We start from the raw sequence: 27,931 nt of genomic DNA, 5'->3' as shown, positions 1-27,931 counted from the left end.
GAAAGGGGAGGTGGGACAGGAGGAGGTGGGACGAGAGGCTTGACAGAGATACACTCGCAGCATGACCTTCACCAGCCAACTCGCCAACTGCCGGCATGGCTTTGGGGCTTGGCAACAAACCAGAGGAGGCCCTTGACCCCATTGGTTACACGTCGAGGGGGCGGGCAAACAAGGCGCGTGCTGGTTGGCGGGAACCGGACCAATGAGGAGGCGGCAGCGCTGGCACGCTGAAAGCCTCGCGTCGTTTGCGGCGATCTCTTGCGTGCGGTGCCTGTGGTGCTTGACGGCACGTCCAGACGCCACCCGCCTCAGGTGCCCCGACCGCCATCACCGCCGCCACCGCGACCCGGTTGATAAACCGTCGCCGCCCCAGGTCCGGCGGCCACCCAGATCGCGACATGAGCTCCTCAGATGATGAGGTGCTTGTTTGGGGACCGGGTTTCGGCTCAGAGTGCGGGGAGCAGACCAGCGGCCTTGAGGCCGGCTCCACAGCCCCGCCGGGACCCGGCCCCGACCCCGGCCCCGAGCCCGGGGCACCGCAAAGTGGCGAGGGTGAGGGCGGGGATGGCTTCCCAGACCCTGAGGGCTTCGAGTCAGAGCGGGAGGTGCTGGAAGCGGGAGGGCCGGTGCTGTTGGGCTGCGAAGGTCGACCTGGCTCCCCGGCCGACGACACAGGGTACGTCGTGCAGCTGTCTGACGAGTCAGTGGCGGCCATCCTGCGGCAGCTGGCCGACCTGGACTTGCTGGGCATCCGCAGACACATGTCCCCGGAGAGCCACGGGGTCGGCGACGTGTCTCCCTTGCGGGACGTCGAGGCGCGTCCCGGCAGTCGAGGCGCGGCCGCCCAGAGGTGTGGGGAAGCGGCACGGGCTGAGGCCGGCCCTCGCTGGGTCGGCAGGCCCAGGGCGGGCCGGGCCTGGGGGAACCCTAAGAGAAGCACTAACGTGGCTGTGGATCGCCAGTGGCCCCCCTCAGTAAGCCCAGCCAGGCTGTTCTCCGACTCCGAGTCCTCTGATGAGTGCAGTGAGATACAGCCTATGAGGGTGAGCATTTATCCCAAAGACGGAGGCCAGGCCAAGCTGAACAGCCCCAAGGATCCCCGGGACACACCCAGACACTCGAATGTCCAAGGCAGGGAGACTCTCCCTAACGTGCCAGGCACTTGCCTGTCCTCGGCTCCGCGAGGATTGATTTCGGTTGTGGAAAGGCAGGGCAAGCAGGGCGATGCAGAGCAGGAGACTATCTCACCCCCTAAGAAAATACAGAGCGTGCTCTGGGGGAAGGGGGGCAGCCTGCCCAGCTTCCCGGGAGTAGCAGCAGCAGCAGCTACTGCAGCTGCCGCTACAGGCAGGCTGCCGCGGCCCAGTCCTAGGAGGAAGAGGGTCCAGGAGAAGAAATCCCTTGGGGGCGTCTCCAAACCTGCCCTGGGGAGAACCTTCCCTTCCTGGGGACGGGGAATCTCGGCCACTCCCCTGGATCCGGCCACCTTCCCCCCAATCTCCGGCATCCCGCTGCTTGGGAGGTCCCAGAAGTATGCCTCGGTCCCTTGGGGAGCCAAAGAGTCCAAGCACACCGGCGCTGGGAAGAAATCTGTGGCTAGGCGGGCCCGGGAGTTGGTGGCAGCAACGGCGGTGTCAGGGGAAGACAACGACCCAAATAGAGACCCAGTCCCAAAGGGCCAAGTGAGTATGCCAGGCCCCTCCTCTCTCCCCACTCTTCCCCTCCCACCCTCCCCAGGACACACGTCTTCACCCGGTGCTCCCCTCTCTCCATTCCTCAGGGGTCGTCACTGGGTGACCCTCGGCCACTGGGTCATTAGGATGCCAGTTTGGGGTCCTTTTACTAGGGACAAACGTTAAGGTAGCACTTTGGGTGTGCTGGGCTCGGTTCTCCACCCTTGGCCTGTTTCCAGCCTCCTCCATGAGGCTGGGGCTGGCGTGGAAGGGAATTGATTTGAGGGGACCCCTTAAAAGCTTCACAGAGCTTCGGTGTTTAGACGCATCACTTTCCTGAATCCTACTTCCTGGCTGTTCCCCAAACCTTCCTTGCAGGGGCCCCGGGCTTTCTCAGTGCCACACTGTTGTCCCCTGCTCAGCTCTGCCTGCTGGCCTGGGGCTGACTGACAGAAAATGTGCTAAAGAGATCAGCCTTTCAATTCTCTTTCCAATTCCCTGCCTCAGCTCAGTCTTGAATCATACGAGCTCTCTCACACACAGACATAGACACATAAATGCACTGGTACACACACGCACACACACACACACACACACACACGTCCTTACTCCAGATCAGTGAGAAATCTTTGTTTTTAGCTGGCCACTGACAGGCCGTGGCCATCTTGTCCACGGGTGCATCATGGAGAACCCAGCACCGCCAACCTCAGCATCAGAGGTGGGCAGGATTCAGGCAACTCAAAGCCCGTGGCCATGAACAAGGGAGAAGTCATGCCCAGAGGGCCTGGCCCCTCAGGTGAGTGTCCTGGGTTTTGATTTGGGGGGTGGAGACCAGGGGTGAGGGCAGAAACCTCTGTCTCTGACTCACTCTCTCTTTTCTGGGGGCTCAGCGTTGCTCTCAGGCCACTTCTCCCATGGGAAACAGGGTGTCAACAGGGCTGACCCTGGCCCCATCACCTTCTGTGTGGGATTTGTTTGGCAGGGGTGATTGGTGGCAGTGCCCCAACAGCTACTCTGGGCGTAGACCTGCAGGCTAATAGCCTTTTCTGTGAAGTGCTGTTCGCCCACATTGCTCTCCCAGGTGCTGGCTGTGGCTGCCGCTCTGGGAAGCTCGAACCCAGAACCACAGTCTTTGGAGACCATCGTGGTGAAGTGGCTGCCCCTGCGGAATAGGAGGGGCAGGCCCAGAGAGAAGGTTTGGGCTGCCTGCCAGGCAGAGCAGGGGAGGCTTGATGCTAGCAGAGGGTGGTACTGCCTCACCTCACGTTAGACCCTGCTTGGCCCTTTCCACCTCACTGGGAGCCTGGGAAGCTGGATTGTGTGTCTTTTCCCTGTCAGGTGACCAGAAACCAGCTGACCATCACCCAAGACTGAAAAGGCGGCAGCAGCCACCCAGAAGGCAGGGCTGTCCTCGGGTAATGCTTCTTCTGACTCCTGGAAATGCACACCCAAACCCCATGGTGGGATCTGGGTCCAAGTTCAACTGATATGTGTGGGCCCCCTCCCCCCCGTCCCCATCCCACACCCCAGGGAGGGAGCCCACCTCCTTTCCACTGAGGAAAGTCTTTCCCTTGCCAGTCTGGACACCTGGCTTTGGGATGGAGGGCCCAGGGGAGAGGAGAGGAGGAGGAGAGGGGAGGCGGGTGTATACTAACCATTTCTCTTCCTCCTGTGTCTGCTGGCCTAGTGTCTGGTGCTACAGAAAGAAATAGACGACCTTAAGGAGCAACTTGGTATGAGGAACCAGGGACAGAGAGCAGCGGGTTCTCAGTGCAGAAGCGGGGTGGGCCCTTGGGGTGGGGTGGGCTGCAAGTGCAGGGGACCTCGCAGGGATCAGCATTCCTGTGGGGAGGAGAACCTAGCAAGCCTGCCCCTGGGGCGTGCGGACAAGTAACAACGTACTGTGTGGACTGCGTGCACACTCTGCCAGCCATTCGAGTCCTAGAGAGTTCCTTCTGATAGGACTTGTAGAGATGCCTTGTTGATCTGGTGTGGCCTCTAAGGTTCTTGTTGGATATTTTGCGAGACAATTTTTGAATGGTTTGGGCGTGGCCCCAAGCTTGAGAGCTGCTGGCACATTTTGTTTCCTTTTAGGAAACGGCTCCACATTTAATTCCGGTAGTGGGGCCCGATCAGGCCCAGAGCTCTTTCTTTGCATCAGGGCTGGGGGTACGTGGGTTTCAGGTTGCAGGGCTAGGTGGTTCCCCACGGGGACAGGGGGACAGGCTTCTGTGTCCGTCTGTCTGGAGCACCTGTTTATGCCTCTCCCTGTTGCAGCCTCCATGCAGTACCTGGCTGAGAAGTTCCGGATCCTTTGAAGTGAGTGTTACACATTCCATACCCCTTCCCACAACGTCGGCTGTTGAGCAGGGCTGTGGGCTGGCCCTGGCTTGAGGCTCTTCCCTGACTGCTGTTTCACAGGTTGAGCCCAGTATCTTCCTGCAAGAGGAGCAGCTGTTACCTCCGGGACCGGCGAGCTGTGGCCAAGCTTGTTGCCTCTTGTTCTGCCTCCACCAGGGCATCCTCTGCCCCTTGTTTTGCCCCCTCTCTGCCCCAGTCTCACAGCAGTTGTTTTTTTAAAAAATTAATTTATTTTACTTTACAATATTGTATTGGTTTTGCCACAGCAGTTTTTGATTAAAGGACTTCTCATATTCTGTGTTCTGCCCTCTCTCTGCGGGGTAGGGGTTAAGGGAGTGGGACGAGGCCTGGTGGGAAGCTGTTCCACCTCAGAGCATTTTCCAGAACAGTACCTCTGGAATCTGTGGTGGGGACTCTGGGTCAGCCTCTGCTACCATCCAGGCCGTCAGGCCAGCGGAGCGCCCCCAGTCTGTGTTCTGTGTGGGCTCTGTCTGGCCACATTGGCACGTCCTCCCTTTTCCCTGAAGGCCCTCTTCTAGTTCTCTAAACACCCTCCTCTGGGGTTTAGCAGTTTCCATTCATTGCTGCCATTCTGCCTCCCTGTCAGAAGGAACTCGTGACCCCCTTACAGAGCTCCAGTCTTTCACCCTTCCCTCACTGCACTCACTGTCCTGCTTACCCTGACCACTCTGCTTTCCTGTCAGAGCACCCTCGATCCCTCCCCTGGCTTGCCATCGATGACCTTGCCTGCATGTTTACTTAAGTAGGTGGTAGCAGGCACAGGTGTGCTCATCTTCCCCATTCCCAGTCCCTACCCTCTCAGTGGAGTCTCTACCCCACCCCCCGGTGCCACCTTGCAAGCAGGAACCTGCATACTCTCCCCCTCTCCTCTTTAGCACTCATCCCCAAGACTCAGGCACCAAAACTTTTGCTTCCCCTTCCTCGGGGTCAGTAAAGGGCATGAGGATGAATCTTGGACCCAGTGAACTGGGGAGCAGGAGCGAAGGTACAGGGAGCACAGGAGAAAAGCTGAGGTTAGTTGCCGAGCTGGAAGTCAGGAGAGGCGTCTGGTGCCAATCTGGGGCAGAGTGCACCCTGACAGCTAGAGATGGATGGTCCAGTCCTTGGAGCTTTCATGGCCTCCCTGCCCTAGCCAGCTGACCAGCCTACACTCCTGCAGCCTGGATGTCTCTCTGCCCTTGAGTGGAAACAGGCCCGTCAGGCTCTATGACAAGTATGGTTGGTAAGTCTGTGTTCTTACAGGGTCTCCATCAAATACTGTTCCACCAGCCCCATGACATAGATTTTCCTGCAAATGATGTTTCCCAGAGTGTCCCAGCTCAGTCTCCCAGACTACTTGTTAGGGCACACAAGACTAAGTCTGAAATCCATGTTCAATTCCCCCCCCCGCCCCCGCCCTGAAGTTTGGGGAGGACTTCCTTCTCTCAGCCAAGACCCCAGGGCTGTGCCAGCCTGCGACTCAGAGGGACACATTTGTATTTGAGTGAAGTGAGGGTAGGTTCTGCCTGACTCCCTTCCTGAAAGACCATGGTTTTATTTCACAAAAGAGGGTATGATGCACATTCCAAGTTGGTGCCTGGGCATCTCTGTGTGTGAATAAAAGTCATCAGGGATAATGCCCCTTGAGGCAGAAAGATGTGAATCAGGGAGTAATGGAAGTAGAGACTGGTCCAGATTCTGTAAGGCATTGAGTGAGCCAAAGCAAGGGTTGGATCTCCTTTATTCAAGGGGTGTTGTCACGTTCCCAAAACATAGAAGGGGAGGGATGCAGTTCACCAAACCTCAGGACAGGACATCTCAAAATGTTGGAGTCGCTGGAGGAGGCACTGGATCCTACCTTGTGATTCTGTGATGTCTGCCAACTGCTGAGGGTGTGGATGAGTGAAACTGGGAAGGTGGCTCTGGGGACATGGCTGCCCATCTTAGAAACAGGAGACCCCCCCCCCTCCGGCGAAACCTGGGTTACTTGTGGGGAGTTAGGGGTGACTGGACCTGAGCAATGGGGAGCACTTGGGTCCGCCCTTCCCCCATATTCTCACATTGACTTCCTTCCGGGGCTCATAGCATGACGTCAGGTGGACAGAGCACGAGGGTTGGGACAGTCACAGACCTCAGGGTCAGAAAAGAACATGCGTGGGACTTACTCCTTCCACTCAATTAATATTACAAAAACATACAACACAGTGGTAGAGGGACGCATACATTCAGATCCAGAATAATCTAACAGTGTAATATGGGGGTGTACCTACTTAACTCTAGCATCAAGATTAAAAGATAAAAATTTGCTGTAGCATCAACAATTTGTTAATGGGTATGCAATTTAAAATACATAAATGGTAATATAAAAAAACTTAACGTGTGTGATATTTTATGCAAGCTCCATGGTAACCACAAAGCAAAAGCATACATTAGATTCACAAAGATGAAGAGAAGGGAACCAAAACTTACCATGAAAATCAATTTACAAAGGAAAGCAGCTAAAATGGAAGAAAGGAATTAGGGAACTAAAAATCAGTCAGAAATCAATATGATGGCATTATTAAATACTTGCCTATCGATAATTACTCTAAATGTAACTGGATTTAGTTCTCCAGCAAAAGGAATAGAGTGGATGGATGGATTAAAAACAAAACAAAACAAATGCTCAACTGCACTGCTGCCTACAAGAGACTCACTTCAGTTTTAAGGTCATACCTATGCTCAACATGAAGGGATGGTGAAAGGTATTCCATGAAAGTGGGAAACAAAAGAGAGCAGGAGTAGCCATACCGATATCAGACCAAATAGGCTTTAAGCCAAATTTGAGGCAAAGAAAGTCATTATATAATGATAAAGGGTGTCTACCCCTCTCTCTGGACTCTTGAGGGAGACTGGCACAAGCAAAGAGGGTAGAGTAGGTGAGTCCTGAAGAGGGAGCCTGGGGTGGTGAGCACAGTAATCTTGCCCAAAAATGTCCAAGTCCTAATCCCTGAAGTTGGCTTGTATTTTCCTTTGTGTGATAACAGTGGGTTATGCTTGCAGATGCAATAAAGGCTGCCACTCAGCTGACTTAATGTGGGGTAACTTTCACCTGTATTGGCCAGGTCCAGCCGGGCACACTGGGGCTGCCAGATTTTCCACCTTGACTATCCCTGGGTAACTATCCCAGTCCCTGGACTGTCCCAGTGTTTGAATGACTGTGGTGTGCTTTGTGCCCTTGTGCTTGTGCAATATTGAAGGCCTGGTAAGTACTTCTCAGGTGCAGATGGAGAACAGGCCTGTAGTTTTGAACCCCCCTTTTGTTCCAAGCCAATCACTTCTTCCTCCCTAGTCCTCTTGAGGTATCTGCCAGCCTGACTTTTACAATGATGATTCACTTTTTAAAAGGGATTTACTATTGCTTTTTCATAAAATAACCCTTCCAAACATAAAAGATTAATTACATTGAATTAAATATGAATTAAACAGACTATACATACACACAATGTGGAGAGTGTAAGCCCTCAATATCACAAATAATTATGAGCCAATCAACCCATGTAACTATACTCAGGTGACATAAATGTACATTGCACATCCAGAAGTCACCTATGTGTTCTTTTCTCTGAGGAATCCAAATGGATAAATCTACATACTTCCCAATTCCATTTACTTCACATTCTTGAGGAGGCCAAACTACAGACACAGAAAACAGACTAGGGATTGCCAGGATCTTGGGGTTGAGATTATGGGTTAAACTACCAAAGAGCATGAAACACTTTTGTAGCTGATGAAAATATTTTTTATGTTGATTGTAGTGGTGGTTCCATAATAGAATGTTTGTAGGCACTTAGATTTTGTATGTAAATTAATTTCAATAAACCCATATTACTTAATAAATTGTAGAAAGTACATTATGAGATCACAATCAGAGAAGAAAAAGAAACAAAGGGAATCCAAAATGGAAAAGGAAAATTAAAACTGTCGCTGTTTGCAGATGACATGTTACTATACATTGGAAATCCTAAGGATGCCACCTGAAATCTACCAGAATTTATAAATCAATTCAGTAAAGTTGCAGAGTACAAAATAATTATATAGAAATCTGTTACATTTCTATCCTGTTCAAGGAGTCCAATCCCAAAGAAGGGTAATGCCAAAGAATGTTCAAACTACCATACAGTTGTGTTCATTTCACACGCTAGTAAGTGAAAGTATTAGTTGCTCAGTCGTGTGTGACTCTTGGCAGCCCCATGGACTGTAACCCACGAGGCTCCTCTGTTTATGGGTTTCTCCAGGCAAGAACACTAGAGTGAGTAGCCATTCCCCTCCTCCAGGGGATCTTCCTGACCCAGGGCCCAGAACTCAGGTTTCCTGCATTGCAGTCAGATTCTCTATCATCCGAGCCACCAAGGAAGACCCTGGTGCTAGTAAGGTGATGCTCAAGATCCTTCAAGCTAGGCTTCTGGAGTATGTGAACTAAGAACTTCCAGATGTACAAACTGGGTTTTAAAAAGTCAGAGGAACCAGAGATCAAATTGCCAATATTCATTGGATCACGTAGAAAGCAAGGGAGTTCCAGAAAAACATCTACTTCTTCTTCATTGACTATGCTAAAGCCTTTGACTGTGATCATTATGAACTGTGGAAAATTCTTAAAGAGATGGGAGTACCAGACCACTTTATCTGTCTCTTGAGAAACCTGTATGCGGGTCAAGAAGCAACAGTTAGAACCGAACGTGGAGCAATGGACTAGTTCAAAATTGGGAAAGGAGTACATCAAGGCTGTATATTGTCACCTTGATTAAATAATCAGAGTACATCATGTGAAATGCTGGGCTGGATGAATCACAGGTCGAAATCAAAATTGCCAGGAGAAATAGCAATAACCTCAGATAGGCAGGTGATACCACTCTAATGGCAGAAAACGAAGAGGAACTAAAGAGCCTCTTAATGAATGTGAAAGAGGAGAGTGGAAAAGCTGGATTAAAAATAATAATTGGTACAACACTTTTTTTTCTTTTTTAATTTATTTTTCAATTTAAGGATAATTAATTGCTTTACAGAATTTTGTTTTCTGTCAAACATCAATATGAATCAGCCATAGGTGTACATATGCCCTCTCCCGCTTGAACCTCCCTCCCATCTCCCTCCCAATCCCACCCCTCTAGGTTGATACAGAGCCCCTGTTTGAGTTCCCTGAGACATACAGCAAATTCCCATTGGCCATCTATTTTACATATGGTAACGCAAGTTTCCATGTTACTCTCTCCACACATCTCACCGTCTCCACCCCTCTCCCCATGTCCATAAGTCTGTTCTCTATGTCTGTTTCTCCATTGCTGCCCTGCAAATAAATTCATTGGCATCATTTTTCTAGATTCCATATATATGCATTAGTGCATACAATATTTATTTTCCTCTTTCTGACTTCTCTCTGTATAATAGGCTCTAGGTTCATCCACCGCATTAGAACTGATTCAAATGCATTCCTTTTTATGGCTGAGTAATATTTCATTGTGTATATGTACTACAGCTTCTTTACCCATTCATCTGTCGCTTTTCTCTAGTTGCGGCAAGTGGGGGCTACTCTCTAGTTGAGGTGTGCGGGCCCCTAATTGCAGTGGCTTCTCTTGTTTGGAGCACAGGCTCTAGGTGCGCAGACTCAGTAGCTGCAGCTCCCGGGCTCTAGCGCGCAGGCTCATAGTTGTAGTGCACAGGCTTAGTTGCTCTGCGGCTTGTGGATCCTCCCAGATCAGGGAGTGAACCTGTGTATCCTGCACGGGCAAGCACATTCTTTTCCACTGAGCCACCAGGGAAGCCCTCTTTCTTGTTTCTTAATGTATTCATTTATCACTATAAACTTCTTTCGTAGAACTGCTTTTGTAGTACATTGTGGTTCCGTTTTCATTTGTTTCGAGATATTTTTAAACATACCATTTTACTTCTTCTTTGACCCATTAGTTGTTCAGGAGTGTGCTATTTAATATCCAGATATCTGAATTTTCCAGCTTTGTTCCTGTTATTGATTTCTAGTTTCATGCCATTGTAGTCGCAAAAGATACTTGATGTGGTTTCAACCTTCTTAAATTTGCTTAGAGATGTTTCATGAGATATCATATGATCCATCCTGGAAGATGTTCCATTTGAACTTGAGAAGACTGTGTTCTGCGGCTGTGAGATGGAATGTTGTATAAGTCTGCTAAGTCCATCTGGTCTACAGTATGGTTCAAGCCCATTTCCTTTTTCCTTTTGCTGATCTCGTATGGTTAATCTATCCATTGTGAAAGTGGAATACTGAAGTCCCCTACTATTGTTGTGTTGTTACCTATTTAGCCCTTCAGATCTGTTAGTATTTGCTCAATATACTCAGGTGTTCCAATGGTGGGTGGGTATATATTAAGACTCACAATTCTTGTATCATCTCGATGAACTGACACCCTTTATCATTATATAATGACTTTCTTTGCCTCAAATTTGGCTTAAAGCCTATTTGGTCTGATATCGGTATGGCTACTCCTGCTCTCTTTTGTTTCCCACTTTCATGGAATACCTTTCACCATCCCTTCATGTTGAGCATAGGTATGACCTTAAAACTGAAGTGAGTCTCTTGTAGGCAGCAGTGCAGTTGAGCATTTGTTTTGTTTTGTTTTTAATCCATCCATCCACTCTATTCCTTTTGCTGGAGAACTAAATCCAGTTACATTTAGAGTAATTATCGATAGGTAAGTATTTAATAATGCCATCATATTGATTTCTGACTGATTTTTAGTTCCCTAATTCCTTTCTTCCATTTTAGCTGCTTTCCTTTGTAAATTGATTTTCATGGTAAGTTTTGGTTCCCTTCTCTTCATCTTTGTGAATCTAATGTATGCTTTTGCTTTGTGGTTACCATGGAGCTTGCATAAAATATCACACACGTTAAGTTTTTTTATATTACCATTTATGTATTTTAAATTGCATACCCATTAACAAATTGTTGATGCTACAGCAAATTTTTATCTTTTAATCTTGATGCTAGAGTTAAGTAGGTACACCCCCATATTACACTGTTAGATTATTCTGGATCTGAATGTATGCGTCCCTCTACCACTGTGTTGTATGTTTTTGTAATATTAATTGAGTGGAAGGAGTAAGTCCCACGCATGTTCTTTTCTGACCCTGAGGTCTGTGACTGTCCCAACCCTCGTGCTCTGTCCACCTGACGTCATGCTATGAGCCCCGGAAGGAAGTCAATGTGAGAATATGGGGGAAGGGCGGACCCAAGTGCTCCCCATTGCTCAGGTCCAGTCACCCCTAACTCCCCACAAGTAACCCAGGTTTCGCCGGAGGGGGGGGGGTCTCCTGTTTCTAAGATGGGCAGCCATGTCCCCAGAGCCACCTTCCCAGTTTCACTCATCCACACCCTCAGCAGTTGGCAGACATCACAGAATCACAAGGTAGGATCCAGTGCCTCCTCCAGCGACTCCAACATTTTGAGATGTCCTGTCCTGAGGTTTGGTGAACTGCATCCCTCCCCTTCTATGTTTTGGGAACGTGACAACACCCCTTGAATAAAGGAGATCCAACCCTTGCTTTGGCTCACTCAATGCCTTACAGAATCTGGACCAGTCTCTACTTCCATTACTCCCTGATTCACATCTTTCTGCCTCAAGGGGCATTATCCCTGATGACTTTTATTCACACACAGAGATGCCCAGGCACCAACTTGGAATGTGCATCATACCCTCTTTTGTGAAATAAAACCATGGTCTTTCAGGAAGGGAGTCAGGCAGAACCTACCCTCACTTCACTCAAATACAAATGTGTCCCTCTGAGTCGCAGGCTGGCACAGCCCTGGGGTCTTGGCTGAGAGAAGGAAGTCCTCCCCAAACTTCAGGGCGGGGGCGGGGGGGGGAATTGAACATGGATTTCAGACTTAGTCTTGTGTGCCCTAACAAGTAGTCTGGGAGACTGAGCTGGGACACTCTGGGAAACATCATTTGCAGGAAAATCTATGTCATTGGGGCTGGTGGAACAGTATTTGATGGAGACCCTGTAAGAACACAGACTTACCAACCATACTTGTCATAGAGCCTGACGGGCCTGTTTCCACTCAAGGGCAGAGAGACATCCAGGCTGCAGGAGTGTAGGCTGGTCAGCTGGCTAGGGCAGGGAGGCCATGAAAGCTCCAAGGACTGGACCATCCATCTCTAGCTGTCAGGGTGCACTCTGCCCCAGATTGGCACCAGACGCCTCTCCTGACTTCCAGCTCGGCAACTAACCTCAGCTTTTCTCCTGTGCTCCCTGTACCTTTGCTCCTGCTCCCCAGTTCACCGGGTCCAAGATTCATCCTCATGCCCTTTACTGACCCCGAGGAAGGGGAAGCAAAAGTTTTGGTGCCTGAGTCTCGGGGATGAGGGCTAAAGAGGAGAGGGGGAGAGTATGCAGGTTCCTGCTTGCAAGGTGGCACCGGGGGGTGGGGTAGAGACTCCACTGAGAGGGTAGGGACTGGGAATGGGGAAGATGAGCACACCTGTGCCTGCTACCACCTACTTAAGTAAACATGCAGGCAAGGTCATCGATGGCAAGCCAGGGGAGGGATCGAGGGTGCTCTGACAGGAAAGCAGAGTGGTCAGGGTAAGCAGGACAGTGAGTGCAGTGAGGGAAGGGTGAAAGACTGGAGCTCTGTAAGGGGGTCACGAGTTCCTTCTGACAGGGAGGCAGAATGGCAGCAATGAATGGAAACTGCTAAACCCCAGAGGAGGGTGTTTAGAGAACTAGAAGAGGGCCTTCAGGGAAAAGGGAGGACGTGCCAATGTGGCCAGACAGAGCCCACACAGAACACAGACTGGGGGCGCTCCGCTGGCCTGACGGCCTGGATGGTAGCAGAGGCTGACCCAGAGTCCCCACCACAGATTCCAGAGGTACTGTTCTGGAAAATGCTCTGAGGTGGAACAGCTTCCCACCAGGCCTCGTCCCACTCCCTTAACCCCTACCCCGCAGAGAGAGGGCAGAACACAGAATATGAGAAGTCCTTTAATCAAAAACTGCTGTGGCAAAACCAATACAATATTGTAAAGTAAAATAAATTAATTAATTTTTTAAAAAAACAACTGCTGTGAGACTGGGGCAGAGAGGGGGCAAAACAAGGGGCAGAGGATGCCCCGGTGGAGGCAGAACAAGAGGCAACAAGCTTGGCCACAGCTCGCCGGTCCCGGAGGTAACAGCTGCTCCTCTTGCAGGAAGATACTGGGCTCAACCTGTGAAACAGCAGTCAGGGAAGAGCCTCAAGCCAGGGCCAGCCCACAGCCCTGCTCAACAGCCGACGTTGTGGGAAGGGGTATGGAATGTGTAACACTCACTTCAAAGGATCCGGAACTTCTCAGCCAGGTACTGCATGGAGGCTGCAACAGGGAGAGGCATAAACAGGTGCTCCAGACAGACGGACACAGAAGCCTGTCCCCCTGTGGAACCACCTAGCCCTGCAACCTGAAACCCACGTACCCCCAGCCCTGATGCAAAGAGCGAGCTCTGGGCCTGATCGGGCCCCACTACCGGAATTAAATGTGGAGCCGTTTCCTAAAAGGAAACAAAATGTGCCAGCAGCTCTCAAGCTTGGGGCCACGCCCAAACCATTCAAAAATTGTCTCGCAAAATATCCAACAAGAACCTTAGAGGCCACACCAGATCAACAAGGCATCTCTACAAGTCCTATCAGAAGGAACTCTCTAGGACTCGAATGGCTGGCAGAGTGTGCACGCAGTCCACACAGTACGGTTGTTACTTGTCCGCACGCCCCAGGGGCAGGCTTGCTAGGTTCTCCTCCCCACAGGAATGCTGATCCCCGCGAGGTCCCCTGCACTTGCAGCCCACCCCACCCCAAGGGCCCACCCCGCTTCTGCACTGAGAACCCGCTGCTCTCTGTCCCTGGTTCCTCATACCAAGTTGCTCCTTAAGGTCGTCTATTTCTTTCTGTAGCACCAGACACTAGGCCAGCAGACACAGGAGGAAGAGAAATGGTTAGTATACACCCGCCTCCCCTCTCCTCCTCCTCTCCTCTCCCCTGGGCCCTCCATCCCAAAGCCAGGTGTCCAGACTGGCAAGGGAAAGACTTTCCTCAGTGGAAAGGAGGTGGGCTCCCTCCCTGGGGTGTGGGATGGGGACGGGGGGGAGGGGGCCCACACATATCAGTTGAACTTGGACCCAGATCCCACCATGGGGTTTGGGTGTGCATTTCCAGGAGTCAGAAGAAGCATTACCCGAGGACAGCCCTGCCTTCTGGGTGGCTGCTGCCGCCTTTTCAGTCTTGGGTGATGGTCAGCTGGTTTCTGGTCACCTGACAGGGAAAAGACACACAATCCAGCTTCCCAGGCTCCCAGTGAGGTGGAAAGGGCCAAGCAGGGTCTAACGTGAGGTGAGGCAGTACCACCCTCTGCTAGCATCAAGCCTCCCCTGCTCTGCCTGGCAGGCAGCCCAAACCTTCTCTCTGGGCCTGCCCCTCCTATTCCGCAGGGGCAGCCACTTCACCACGATGGTCTCCAAAGACTCTGGTTCTGGGTTCGAGCTTCCCAGAGCGGCAGCCACAGCCAGCACCTGGGAGAGCAATGTGGGCGAACAGCACTTCACAGAAAAGGCTATTAGCCTGCAGGTCTACGCCCAGAGTAGCTGTTGGGGCACTGCCACCAATCACCCCTGCCAAACAAATCCCACACAGAAGGTGATGGGGCCAGGGTCAGCCCTGTTGACACCCTGTTTCCCATGGGAGAAGTGGCCTGAGAGCAACGCTGAGCCCCCAGAAAAGAGAGAGTGAGTCAGAGACAGAGGTTTCTGCCCTCACCCCTGGTCTCCACCCCCCAAATCAAAACCCAGGACACTCACCTGAGGGGCCAGGCCCTCTGGGCATGACTTCTCCCTTGTTCATGGCCACGGGCTTTGAGTTGCCTGAATCCTGCCCACCTCTGATGCTGAGGTTGGCGGTGCTGGGTTCTCCATGATGCACCCGTGGACAAGATGGCCACGGCCTGTCAGTGGCCAGCTAAAAACAAAGATTTCTCACTGATCTGGAGTAAGGACGTGTGTGTATGTGTGTGTGTGTGTGTGTGTGTGTGTGTGTGTGCGTGTGTGTACCAGTGCATTTATGTGTCTATGTCTGTGTGTGAGAGAGCTCGTATGATTCAAGACTGAGCTGAGGCAGGGAATTGGAAAGAGAATTGAAAGGCTGATCTCTTTAGCACATTTTCTGTCAGTCAGCCCCAGGCCAGCAGGCAGAGCTGAGCAGGGGACAACAGTGTGGCACTGAGAAAGCCCGGGGCCCCTGCAAGGAAGGTTTGGGGAACAGCCAGGAAGTAGGATTCAGGAAAGTGATGCGTCTAAACACCGAAGCTCTGTGAAGCTTTTAAGGGGTCCCCTCAAATCAATTCCCTTCCACGCCAGCCCCAGCCTCATGGAGGAGGCTGGAAACAGGCCAAGGGTGGAGAACCGAGCCCAGCACACCCAAAGTGCTACCTTAACGTTTGTCCCTAGTAAAAGGACCCCAAACTGGCATCCTAATGACCCAGTGGCCGAGGGTCACCCAGTGACGACCCCTGAGGAATGGAGAGAGGGGAGCACCGGGTGAAGACGTGTGTCCTGGGGAGGGTGGGAGGGGAAGAGTGGGGAGAGAGGAGGGGCCTGGCATACTCACTTGGCCCTTTGGGACTGGGTCTCTATTTGGGTCGTTGTCTTCCCCTGACACCGCCGTTGCTGCCACCAACTCCCGGGCCCGCCTAGCCACAGATTTCTTCCCAGCGCCGGTGTGCTTGGACTCTTTGGCTCCCCAAGGGACCGAGGCATACTTCTGGGACCTCCCAAGCAGCGGGATGCCGGAGATTGGGGGGAAGGTGGCCGGATCCAGGGGAGTGGCCGAGATTCCCCGTCCCCAGGAAGGGAAGGTTCTCCCCAGGGCAGGTTTGGAGACGCCCCCAAGGGATTTCTTCTCCTGGACCCTCTTCCTCCTAGGACTGGGCCGCGGCAGCCTGCCTGTAGCGGCAGCTGCAGTAGCTGCTGGGGCTGCTACTCCCGGGAAGCTGGGCAGGCTGCCCCCTTTCCCCCAGAGCACGCTCTGTATTTTCTTAGGGGGTGAGATAGTCTCCTGCTCTGCATCGCCCTGCTTGCCCTGCCTTTCCACAACCGAAATCAATCCTCGCGGAGCCGAGGACAGGCAAGTGCCTGGCACGTTAGGGAGAGTCTCCCTGCCTTGGACATTCGAGTGTCTGGGTGTGTCCCGGGGATCCTTGGGGCTGTTCAGCTTGGCCTGGCCTCCGTCTTTGGGATAAATGCTCACCCTCATAGGCTGTATCTCACTGCACTCATCAGAGGACTCGGAGTCGGAGAACAGCCTGGCTGGGCTTACTGAGGGGGGCCACTGGCGATCCACAGCCACGTTAGTGCTTCTCTTAGGGTTCCCCCAGGCCCGGCCCGTCCTGGGCCTGCCGACCCAGCGAGGGCCGGCCTCAGCCCGTGCCGCTTCCCCACACCTCTGGGCGGCCGCGCCTCGACTGCCGGGACGCGCCTCGACGTCCCGCAAGGGAGACACGTCGCCGACCCCGTGGCTCTCCGGGGACATGTGTCTGCGGATGCCCAGCAAGTCCAGGTCGGCCAGCTGCCGCAGGATGGCCGCCACTGACTCGTCAGACAGCTGCACGACGTACCCTGTGTCGTCGGCCGGGGAGCCAGGTCGACCTTCGCAGCCCAACAGCACCGGCCCTCCCGCTTCCAGCACCTCCCGCTCTGACTCGAAGCCCTCAGGGTCTGGGAAGCCATCCCCGCCCTCACCCTCGCCACTTTGCGGTGCCCCGGGCTCGGGGCCGGGGTCGGGGCCGGGTCCCGGCGGGGCTGTGGAGCCGGCCTCAAGGCCGCTGGTCTGCTCCCCGCACTCTGAGCCGAAACCCGGTCCCCAAACAAGCACCTCATCATCTGAGGAGCTCATGTCGCGATCTGGGTGGCCGCCGGACCTGGGGCGGCGACGGTTTATCAACCGGGTCGCGGTGGCGGCGGTGATGGCGGTCGGGGCACCTGAGGCGGGTGGCGTCTGGACGTGCCGTCAAGCACCACAGGCACCGCACGCAAGAGATCGCCGCAAACGACGCGAGGCTTTCAGCGTGCCAGCGCTGCCGCCTCCTCATTGGTCCGGTTCCCGCCAACCAGCACGCGCCTTGTTTGCCCGCCCCCTCGAGGTGTAACCAATGGGGTCGAGGGCCTCCTCTGGTTTGTTGCCAAGCCCCAAAGCCATGCCGGCAGTTGGCGAGTTGGCTGGTGAAGGTCATGCTGCGAGTGTATCTCTGTCAAGCCTCTCGTCCCACCTCCTCCTGTCCCACCTCCCCTTTCCGGTTAGAGTCACAACCCTGAGTTCTGACTGTGTACGAAGTGGGTGGAGCGGGAGGCTGAGGGGGGGTTGGGGCAGGTACTGAGGGTGCTGGGCGCCTAGCACGTGCTGAAAGCATTTGCCAGCCCTCCTTCCACCACAAGTCTTATGACCCAATGGGAGAATGGGCAGAGGAATCCCGCACTCAGTGATGAGTGGTCGGCGTACTTCTCCCTAAGTGGCCAGAGGACAAAGGGATCGTAGTTTTGTTCTGTAACATCTCTGCCTCAACTGCTCCATCAAACGTTCTTGGCAGGCAGATTTGGGGGACAGACTGGGGTTGACCTCACTCCCTCAGCTCTTTCCCCACTCTGAGGCAATTCAAAGAAGAGAGAGTCTCAGTCAGTGTCCAGTTACACCCGCAAAGATGCTCACCCCTGCTGATCCTGGAGATGTAAACTAAAACCACGAATCGGGCTTCACACACTAGGATGACAAGCTTCCAAGTGCTTAACCATTCTGAGAGTGGGAGAGTTTAGGAGCAAACCTCTGTGGCGGTGGTGCAAGAAATCCATTTGGGAGGTAATTTGGCACAATCTATGAAAGGCAACTTACACAGCAGAGACCCCATGCCCGGCACTCTTCTAAGTGCTGTATGTAAATAGTAATGCTTCCTTGTGACACTCCTAGGACTATAGTACTAATGATTACCAGCCTCTTACAGGTGAGGAAACAGGTACTGAGAGGTTCGGCCACTGGCCCATGGTCATTTGGCCCATGGGAATCAGTGGTAGAATTGAAGCCAAGCGGTCTGACTCCAGAGTCCTTGCTTTGATCCAAAGATCTAAAAGAGCTATTTTTTCCCCCTCTATCAGGAAGTCCACTGCCTGGCACATCTTCTAAAATTGAGGGTTTATTTCTCAGATGTCTGTTTTACTCCATTGGTCTATTTGTTAATATGGCAGTAACACACAGTTTTGATTACTGTAGCTTTGTAATGTTTTGAGATCAAGAAGTCTGAGTTCTCTACTTTTTCTTTGTCCAAATTGCTTTGCCTGTTAAGGATCTCTTTAGATTCTACTTAAATTTTAGGACAAGTTTTTCTATTTCTGTGAAGCATGCTATTGGGATTTTGATAGGGTTTGCTTTGTTTTTTGTTTTTTGTTTTTTCCACTTGGTATTATCTTTAATTACAAAGACTTTTCCAATCTCATCACATAGAGATCATTTTATCCACTGCTCTGTTTGGCTGCCAATCTCTTATCTCTCTCCTCAGCAATGGTAAGGCGAATACCCTTTCCACGAGGAAGAGAGATCCACGGTTTGTTGCCTTTGCCAATAATGAAAATGTTTGAGAGCCATGTGGCAAAGCTGTTGCCGTTCGCATCTTTCACATGAACTACCTCAAAAGAACCTGGATGCCTCTCCCGGTTTGAAATCACACCAATTCTTCCCAGGTTAGCACCTCCAGTCACCTTGCACAGGTTACCAGTGTCAAATTTGATGAAATCAGTAATCTTGCCAGTCTCCAAGTCAGTCTGAATGGTATCATTCACCTTGATCAGGGGATCAGGGTAACGGATGGCACGAGCATCATGGGTTACCAGATGAGGGATTCCTTTTGTCCCCACAAATATCTTTCTTACTTTGCACAATTTATACTTGGCCTCCTGAGGTGTAATACGATGAACAGCAAAGCGACCCTTGGTGTCATAGATCAAACGAAAATTCTCTCCAGTCTTATCAATGCCGATGACATCCATAAAACCAGCAGGGTAGGTTATATCAGTGCGGACTTTGCCATCAATCTTAATGAAATGCTGCATGCCAATCTTCTTTACTTCATCTCCAGTTAGGGCATACTTAAGTCTATTCCTTAGGAAAGTGATTAGGGGGAGACACTCCCTTAGCTTGTGGGGGCCGGTAGATGGACGAGGGGCAAACACACCAGTCAGTTTATCCAGCATCCAATGTTTTGGAGCTGCTACGCATTTCAGGGGCTTCTTGGGACCCCGAGCCATGGCTGCGCTAGGCACGAAAAGAGTAGGGTTTGCTTTGGATCTGTAGATCACTCTGGGTAATGTGTTAGAAGAACAGATCCAGTGGAGTGTGTGTGTGTGTGTGTGTGTGTGTGTGTGTGTAAAAGAATTGACTCATTCAATTATAGAAGCTGGTGAGTCCCAAGATCTAGAGGGTGAGTTGGGTAGCTGGAGACCCAGAAGAGCCTGTGGTTTAGCTCTAGTCCAGGTTAGAAGGCCTAAGAACCAAACCAGTAGAGCTGATATTTCAGTTTGGGTCTAAAGGCAGGAAAAGAAGCTGATGTCCCAGGTCCAAAGGCTTTCACGCAGGAGGAATTCTCTTACATGAGGAAAGGTTGCCTTTTTGTTTTATTCAGCCTATCAGCTGATTAGGTAAAGCCCACCCATGTTGTCGGGGGGAAATCTGTTTTACCCAGTTGACTGATTTAAATGTTAATCTCATGAAAAAGCACCCTACAGAAACACCCAGAATAATGTTTGACTAAATATCTAGGCACTCTGTGGACCAGTCAAGCTGACACATAAAATTAAGCACCTCAGATAGTATGGGCTGCTTGACAATATTTAGTATTCCAGTCTGTGCAGACAGATGCCTTTCCATTTATTTGTCTTTTTCAGTTTCTTTCAGCAATGTTTTGTAGTTTGCAGTGTACAAGTTTTTTGACTCCTTGCTTGAGTTTATTCCTCAGTATTTTATCCTTTTTTGCTGCTAATGTCAATGGAATTGTTTTCTTAATTTCCTTTTCAAATTGTTCTTTGTTAGTGTATAGTAATACAACTGAATTTTGCTTTTGGATTTTGTGTCCTACAACTTTGTTGAATTTGTTTATTAGTTCTGCCAGTTGTGTGCATGTGTGTGTGTGGGCGCATGTAATCTTTTGAGTTTTGCATGTACAAAATCACGCTCTCTTCAATAGAGCTAATTTTACTTCCTTCTGATTTGGATGCCTTTTATTTCTTTTGCTTTCCTAACAGCTCTGGCTATGACTTCCAGTTGTTGAATACTAACATAATGGTGAGAGCAGGCTTCCTTGCCTTGTTCCTTATCTTAGAAGAAGAGATTTCAGTTTTTCACCACTGAGTATGATGTTAGTTGTGGCCTTTATTATGTTGAGGTAATTTCTTTCTACTCCTAGTTCTTTGACTGTTTTTTCTCATGGAGTGATGAATTTTTTATGCATCTATAGAGATGTTCATGTGATTTTTGTCCTTCATTCTGTTAATGTGTTTTATTACATTGATTGACTTTTATATGCAACCAAGGGATAAATCCCTTTTGACCATGGCACATAGTCCTTCTAATGTGCCATTGAATTGTTTTGCTAGTATTCTGTTGAGGATTTTTGCATCTGCATTTGTCCGGGAAAGTGGCCTGTAGTGTTCTTTTCTTTTGGTGCCTTTGATATCAGGATAATGCTGGCCTCATAAAATGAGTTTGGAAGTGTTCCCTCTTCTTCAATTTTTTGGAAGCATTTGAGAAAGATTGGTATTAATTCTTTAAATGTTTGGTGGAATTCTCCAGTGAAGCTATCAGTTCCTGATTTTGTGTGTGTGGGGGGAGAGGTTTGTCATTACCAATTCAATCTCATTATTGGTCTATCCGGTTTTCTGTGTCTCCTTGATTCAGTTCTGGTAGACTGTGTGTTTCTAGGAATTTATTCATTTCTTCTAGGTTGTGCAATTTCTTGCCACAATTGTCCATAATCTTCTTGTGTAATCCTGTTTGTTATTGTCACATTGATTGTAATATCCCCTCTTTTATTTATGATTTTAGTTATTTTAGTCTTTTTCTCTTAGTTAATCTAGGTAAGTATTTAAAAAAATTCTTTGTGTATAAAGAAGTTTGCTCACAACAGTGTTGTTTATAAGGGCAAAAAACTCTGACTGCTACTTACATTTTCATCACAAAAGCTACTAATATCTGTTGAAACTTTACTACGTGCTAGGCCCTCTACATGCATTATGTCATTTAATTCTCACAACAGCCATGTGAGGTAGACACTAATCTTATCCCTATTTTATATACAAGGCACAAACATGTGATAACTTGTCCAAAGTCAAACATCTAGTAGGTGGTGGAATCAGGATTTAAACTCTGGTCTTTGGGTTTATATAGATACAAATCTGTGTTATACAACTATTCGAAAAGGAAGCATGTTGCAATAAAAGATATACTGCACTGTTCTAAGCAAGAGCTCAAGAAATCTGCAAGTGCCTAAAAACGTTGTATTGAAAGATGAATGTCCAGGATGGGTTTCTGGCAACCAGTGGGTGCAATGGCTCTGAAGCTTTTTTTTTTTTTTTTCGGTTATGGGCCCTGTGTTAGTCTGTTCGAGTTGCCAAAACCAAATACCACAGGCTGGATGGCTTAAACAAAAGACATTTAGTTTCTCATAGTTCGGGAAACTAGAAGTCCAAGATCAAGGTGCCAGCGAGTTCAACTCCTGGTGTAGGCACTCCTCTTGTATTGCAGTTGGCCACCTTCCCTCTGTTTCCTCACATGACATTTCTTGTGTGTGTGTATGGAGACAGAGAGAGACTGCGCGCGAGAGGTCTGGTAACTCCTCCTCTTATAAGGATGTCAGATCCTTTGGGATTAGGGCCCCACTCTTACACCTCTGTATGTGTTGTGCTTGGTCACTCAGTTGTGTCCGACTCTTGGTGACCCCATGAACTGTGGCACACCAGGCTCCTCTCTCCATGGGAATTCTCCAGGCAAGAATCCTGGAGTGGGTTGCCATGCCCTCCTCCAGGGGAACTTCCCAACACAGGGATGGAACTCAGGTGTGCCACATTGCAGGTGGGTTCGTTACTGTCTAGCCACCAGGGAAGCCCAAGAATACTAGATTGGGTAGCGTATCCCTTCTGCAGGGGTACTTCCCGACACGGGAATCAAAACCTATATTGCAGGCAGATTCTTTACCAGCTCCCTCAGTTAACCCTAATTACCTCTCTAAAGGCTCCATCTCCAAATTCAGTCACATTGAGGGTTAGGGCTTTAAGATAGGCATTTGAGGGCCACACAATTCAGCCCATAATAGGACTCCTTTGAGAATCTATTGAAAGCTCTATACACCCTCCCAAGAAGACTGTATACATTACCTCCCACAACTCTGCACACAATTTCAGGAAGTTCTTGGAATCCAGGTTGAGAGCCACTGTTCTAGGTCACCTTCCTCTTTTCCCGATGGAGAAACAAGAGGTTCAGAAAGGGAAAGTGCTTTTCGTCAGGTTAGGAGAGAGGTAGGTCTCCTGATTCCTCATCAAGTGCTTGCCCTACCTTACTCTGCCTTATGTTAGGGCTGTTGGGTCAGCAATCCAAGGTAGACCCCAAAACACTAGAGATTCTGTGGATGCAGTGAAGGGGAGTGCTTCACCTGGGATGCTCAAGTGAGTGAACAAGGCTCTAGCTATAACTGACAGTAAATGGGACCGATTTCATTGTTTCAAATTAGTCAGGAGGTTGGGAAGAAGCTGCACCAGCTTCAACATACATCCACGAGAGTTCTGAGTGTGAGGCGATGCAGGTGCTTCTGTCCTAACGAACAGCAAAGTGGGGACTGAACAGGTAGAGTTGAACTGCCTGCTGGCCTGGACATGGCACTGTCCCTCTACTCTCAGATTCCTCATTTGTACACCCCTCAGGAGTAGACCTGTTAGATTTCTACATGAGATTATCTAGCTCTAGTATTCTGTACATCTGTGATTCTGGGGCAGGAACCATGCGGGAAAAATCAGCTGAGGCATTTGGGTCCTAGTTCAGTTCAGTTCAGTCGCTCAGTCGTGTCCGACTCTTTGCGACCCCATGAACTGCACCGCGCCAGGCCTCCCTGTCCATCCCCAACTCCCGGAGCTCACCCAAACTCATGTCCATCGAGTTGGTGATGCCATCCAGCCATCTCATCCTCTGTCGTCCCCTTCTCCTCCTGCCCCCAATCCCTCCGAGCATCAGAGTCTTTTCCAACGAGTCAACTCTTCGCATGAGGTGGCCAAAGTATTGGAGTTTCAGCTTTAGCATCAGTCCTTCCAAAGAACACCCAGGACCGATCTCCTTTAGAATGGTCCTAGAATCATGGGCAAAACAATTTTTTTTCAAAATGTCTTCTGATGGTGTCCAAGAATTAGCAATAAAGCACATGTAGTTTAAAGAGATGAAAAATCCCAAATAAGCACGAGAAGACCCTTTACACGCTCAGTCATTTAAGGTAAAGTCTCAACAGAAATGTTTCCTCAATTTCTGTTTCAGGTCCATCCTTAAAAAGGGAGGCAAATTTTAATAGCTGGAATTCTGAACAACAAGGTTAGAAGATGGAACAGTATTTATAATGGGAAAAGTTATGTTATCTTTAGGCAGAGGGGTGGCCCCAGAAAATGACTCTTGTTTCATTTCATCAATCAATGAGCATTTAAAAAACAGGACATTCTTCCTATTGACCCTATCAATGCCACGAACCAGTGTGGAGCCTTCACTTGGGCCACAAGACTAGAAACAAAAGCAGGGGCACTCACTGCGGGGTGGAGGCTAACATTTCAGGAAAATTCTTTCAGCTTTGCTCCCTACAAAGAACAAGGGAAGGGCTTGAAGGGCTGTGCACACCCACCTACTGCTTCTGTGCCAGTGGAAGGTGGGAGCACACCCAGTCGAGCACATCAATGGTCTCAGTTTCTGTCTGAGGAGAAAGAGGAAGAAAAGAGCTGCTGCTGCGGGGAGGAGAGGTGAAGGCTGGTGTTGAGATGGAAGTGTCAAACAGGCAAGGGAGATGCAGCGCATCCAACCACCAGCACCATCACCATCACCACCATATTGGCACAAATAAGCTCTTCAGTCTCAGGGGTTAACAGACTAATCACAAAGATCAGGAGGAACTCCAAGCCATGGCATCTGGCCCTTCACAACAAACAGCCTTAGACGATACTGCCCTCTCCTGGTCAAGTCGGTGTATTACAATGCAGGGACATCGCTCCGGATTTTTGGCCTTCATTTCTTTTGCTCAGGTTCTTGGTGCTCCACCTCTGAGAGGAAGTGAATGGGGAGGGGAGAAGTCTCTGAGAAATTGTATCCAAATACATCACTTCTGTGGGTTTCAGCACAATTTCACAATTAAATTCTGAGTGATAATGTACTACCCAAATATGGAATATTTATTAAAAATTGAAATTGATATTATAATTATGTGAGCTTCACTTTATTATTTTTCATTACAAAGGAATGAGTTCTCAAAAATATAGCTATTAATGTAGATGAAATAAGATTACTAAACTCAATTAGATATGTTATAAACAAAGAAAGTAACTTTGGTTCTACTTCTGATTAGAACATAATTACAATATGCTTATACTGGGATGTTATTTCCCTAAGCATTATATTTTTCTCCAATTATACTGAAACGTAACATAGATAGAGAAAAAGTCACAATATATACGTGGAGTTTAATAACTGATTATCAAGTGTATACCCCCAAGTCACAGAAGGGGATAGTGTCGGCTTCCCCAACACTCCTGAAGTTTCCCTGTCTTATCTTAGACCCGCTCCTTCTTCAAGGAGAACAGGCACACTCTTACTTATATGCCATCCTTTCTATCCTTTTCCTCAAAAATTGTATACTATATATGTGTGTGTGTGTGTGTGTGTATATATATATATAATGTTATGTGTTAGTGTTGACAGCTACTTACAGTTATATGAATGGAATTGTTAAATATATCTGTGTTGCTTCTTGGTTTTTAATCAATGTTAAATTTGTAAGATTCATGCCTATTCTGTGCAGTGGTAGTTTGTATATTTTTGCTGATGAAATTGTATTTATTCACATGAAGAGGATCTCCCAGAACTTTTGGATTTGAAGCCAGCAGGGCTTAATTTGGGGAGAGCCAGAGGGCCGTGGGAAGCAGACTCCACTCTTAAAGGGGGCATACAAAATCTCACATGCTCCAGGACCCTGGGCTGAAGCAATAATTTGAAAGCAGCCGGGGTCAGAGGCAGCTGCTGATCTTGAGAGCCTCCCAGAGAGGCAAGAGGCAGCTGGACTCACCCTGGGGACACAGCCACTTTGCGGAGCTCCATCGACCACGTGGACACCGGTGCTGGCAAGTGCCATTTTGGAATCCTCCCTGCAGCTCACCAGCACCAGTGCCCAGACCTGCCCATCAGCCTGTAGGCAGTAATATTAGGACAGGACAAGCTACTAGCCAGGCAGAGACGCAGCCCCACCCACAAGCAAGCCTGCTGCCTTAAGACTCCCTGGAGCTGGACCTGTCAATCAGAGGCCCCGACACACCACACTGGCCCTATACACCAATGAGAAGGCACTAAGCCCAGGACTCCAGGGTCCTGCAGTCAGAGCCTGGGACCTAGTTTCTGCCCACAGCAGGTCATCGCTAGCCCCAGGACCAGTTTTACCCATCAGTGGGTAGGCACCAGCCCTAGTATGCCCTGGACCCAGCCCCAGCCACCCATGGCCCAAAACACCAACTCCTGGACTCCTCCAGGGCCCTGAAGCCAGAGAACCCAAGAACCAGCTCCACACACCAGCAGGCAGACGACAGCAACCGGAGTAACTCCAGCCCTGCAGCCTGCCATACCAGGTAATAGGTCACCCACCAGCAGGCCCACACCAGCCCCAAGAGCCACTGAGTCCCAGCACAGTGTACTGGCAAGTAGACACCAGGTCTGGGACACTTTGGAGCTCTCAGCCAGCAGCTCTGGAATCTGGCCCCACACTGCAGTGTGTGGAAGCCCCCTTTGGGACATCTAGGACCCCACAGCCAGCCATGTCAGGAACTGGCCCCACCCAACAGTGGACTGAAACCAGCTCTGGGACCCCCAGGGCCCTGCAGCTAGAGACCCAGGAACAGAAACAGAGTTCCACCCACCAGTGAGCTGGCACTACCCCAGGACACCCTGGGCCCCAAACTCAGTCAATGGCAGGACAAACCAGCCTCAAGATACCTTGGCATGTCAGCCAGCTGCCCCCAGATACAGCCACACTCACCAGCAGGACAAGATGAACTTTGGGACACCTAGGACCCCATAGCCAGCAATGTAGGAACTAGCCCTACCTACGTCAGCAGAAGGCTATGCTTATTCATTTGATACTGATGCATAGTGGGGAGAGAAGTATGTTTTAGGCTTGCAGGATTATATGCAATAGAAATTATTGTTGTTTAGTAGCTCAGTCGTTTCCCACTCTTTGCCACCCATGAACTGCAGCATGCCAGGCTTCGCTGTCCTTCATCGTTTTCCAGAGGTTGCTCAAACTCATGTCCATTGAGTCAGTGAGGCATCACTGACTTGATGCATCCAAACATCTGATCCTCTGTCGTCCCCTTCTCCTCCTGCCTTCTCTCTTTCCCAGCATCAGGGTCTTTCCCAATGAATCGGCTCTTCGCATCAGGTTGCATCAGATGTTGCATCACATGTTATGGGGTGGGGCCCCTTTGTTTTTGACCCCCAAGGAGCCTTTCTGCCCATGTGCAGTGTCTCTCCTGCCCTGAGAATGGGACATATGTGACCTCTTGATCTTTTACTCAAACAGAGAGCTCCTCTGTCTCTGCCAGAGCTGTTATCTTAAAGTGTCCTCAGGAGACAAAGCTTGACTATTTACCCTGTTACTCTTATTCTATTTCAAAGTGCAAGCCGGAGGCTGATTGTAAACATCTGGACTCAAGCCCACTTGCCTCCTTCCTTAGGAAATGTAAAGCAGAGGCTAGTTGTTAATGCTTGGCCTCACAAGAATACGATATTTCTTTCCATCTGTTTACGTCATCTTCAACAGCTCTCGTTAGGATGTTATAGATTAGGATCTTTATCCCTTCCCTACCTCTGCCTTTCCGTTTTGGTAATCATAAGTTTTCAAAGTCTGTTTCCATTTTGTTAATAAGTTCATTTGTACAATTTTTTAGGTTCCACATGTAAGGGACATTTGTCTTTCTCTTTCTGACTTTCTTCACTCAGTATGGCAATCACTATGTCCATCCATGTTGCTGCAAGTGGCATTATTTCATTCTCTTTATGGTTAAGTAATATTCCACTGTATATATGTACCACATATTCTTTATCCATCCCTCTGTTGATGGATATTTAGGTAGCTACCATGTCTTGGCAGTTGTAAATAGTGCTGCAATCAACATTGGGGTGCATGCATCTTATAGATTTGTGAGTACAGCTCTTTTGTCTCCTTAGGTTTATTCCTTGGCGTTTTATTCTTTTTTTTTTTTTTTTGGTGAGCAAGGCCCATAACTTTATTTTCAAAAGGAACTTTTAAAGCTTGACTTGTACATAGAGGGAAATGAAATATGCAGAGTCATGCAGAGTCAGCCCAAACATTACACATGTTTCGTCTTTATCAAAACCAGGGTTTTTTCTGCATACCTTTCCTATAAACAATGTTGTGTACATTATCTTCTGGCCTTGGAGGCCTGTGGACATTTTTTTTTAATTTTATTTTATTTTTAAACTTTACATAATTGTATTAGTTTTGCCAAATATCAAAATGAATCCGCCACAGGCATACATGTGTTCCCCATCCTGAACCCTCCTCCCTCCTCCCTCCCCA

At 49.5% G+C, this 27,931-nt stretch overlaps 3 protein-coding genes across 3 annotated transcripts; 1 reads left to right on the top strand and 2 right to left on the bottom strand.

The window, feature by feature from the left end:
- The first annotated feature begins 261 nt into the window (after positions 1 to 261).
- LOC109555099 (uncharacterized protein CXorf49 homolog) lies at positions 262 to 4,334 on the top strand. The gene is made up of 6 exons (XM_019955667.2): positions 262 to 1,682; positions 2,313 to 2,469; positions 3,012 to 3,088; positions 3,361 to 3,406; positions 3,951 to 3,992; positions 4,095 to 4,334. The coding sequence occupies exons 1-5, from the start codon at positions 399 to 401 to the stop codon at positions 3,989 to 3,991; spliced, it is 1,605 nt and encodes a 534-aa protein (XP_019811226.2). The 5' UTR covers positions 262 to 398; the 3' UTR covers position 3,992; positions 4,095 to 4,334.
- An 8,701-nt stretch (positions 4,335 to 13,035) lies between these two features.
- LOC109555124 (uncharacterized protein CXorf49 homolog) lies at positions 13,036 to 17,094 on the bottom strand. Its single transcript, XM_070783583.1, has 6 exons — positions 15,679 to 17,094; positions 14,874 to 15,030; positions 14,255 to 14,331; positions 13,937 to 13,982; positions 13,358 to 13,399; positions 13,036 to 13,255 (listed from the first exon to the last, which is right to left on the bottom strand). Exons 1-5 carry the CDS (start codon positions 16,960 to 16,962, stop codon positions 13,359 to 13,361), a joined length of 1,605 nt encoding a protein of 534 aa, XP_070639684.1. The 5' UTR covers positions 16,963 to 17,094; the 3' UTR covers positions 13,036 to 13,255; position 13,358.
- A 1,416-nt stretch (positions 17,095 to 18,510) lies between these two features.
- On the bottom strand, positions 18,511 to 19,396 carry LOC109565266 (small ribosomal subunit protein eS4, X isoform-like). Its single transcript, XM_019969088.2, has one exon. The coding sequence runs from the start codon at positions 19,356 to 19,358 to the stop codon at positions 18,567 to 18,569; it is 792 nt and encodes a 263-aa protein (XP_019824647.2). The 5' UTR covers positions 19,359 to 19,396; the 3' UTR covers positions 18,511 to 18,566.
- Positions 19,397 to 27,931: the final 8,535 nt, after the last annotated feature.

The sequence above is a fragment of the Bos indicus genome, chromosome X (genome assembly GCF_029378745.1).
Source record: "Bos indicus isolate NIAB-ARS_2022 breed Sahiwal x Tharparkar chromosome X, NIAB-ARS_B.indTharparkar_mat_pri_1.0, whole genome shotgun sequence".
Taxonomy (NCBI): domain Eukaryota; kingdom Metazoa; phylum Chordata; class Mammalia; order Artiodactyla; family Bovidae; genus Bos; species Bos indicus.
Note: the sequence above shows the minus strand (reverse complement) of the source record. Positions and strands in the feature narration are given on the sequence as shown.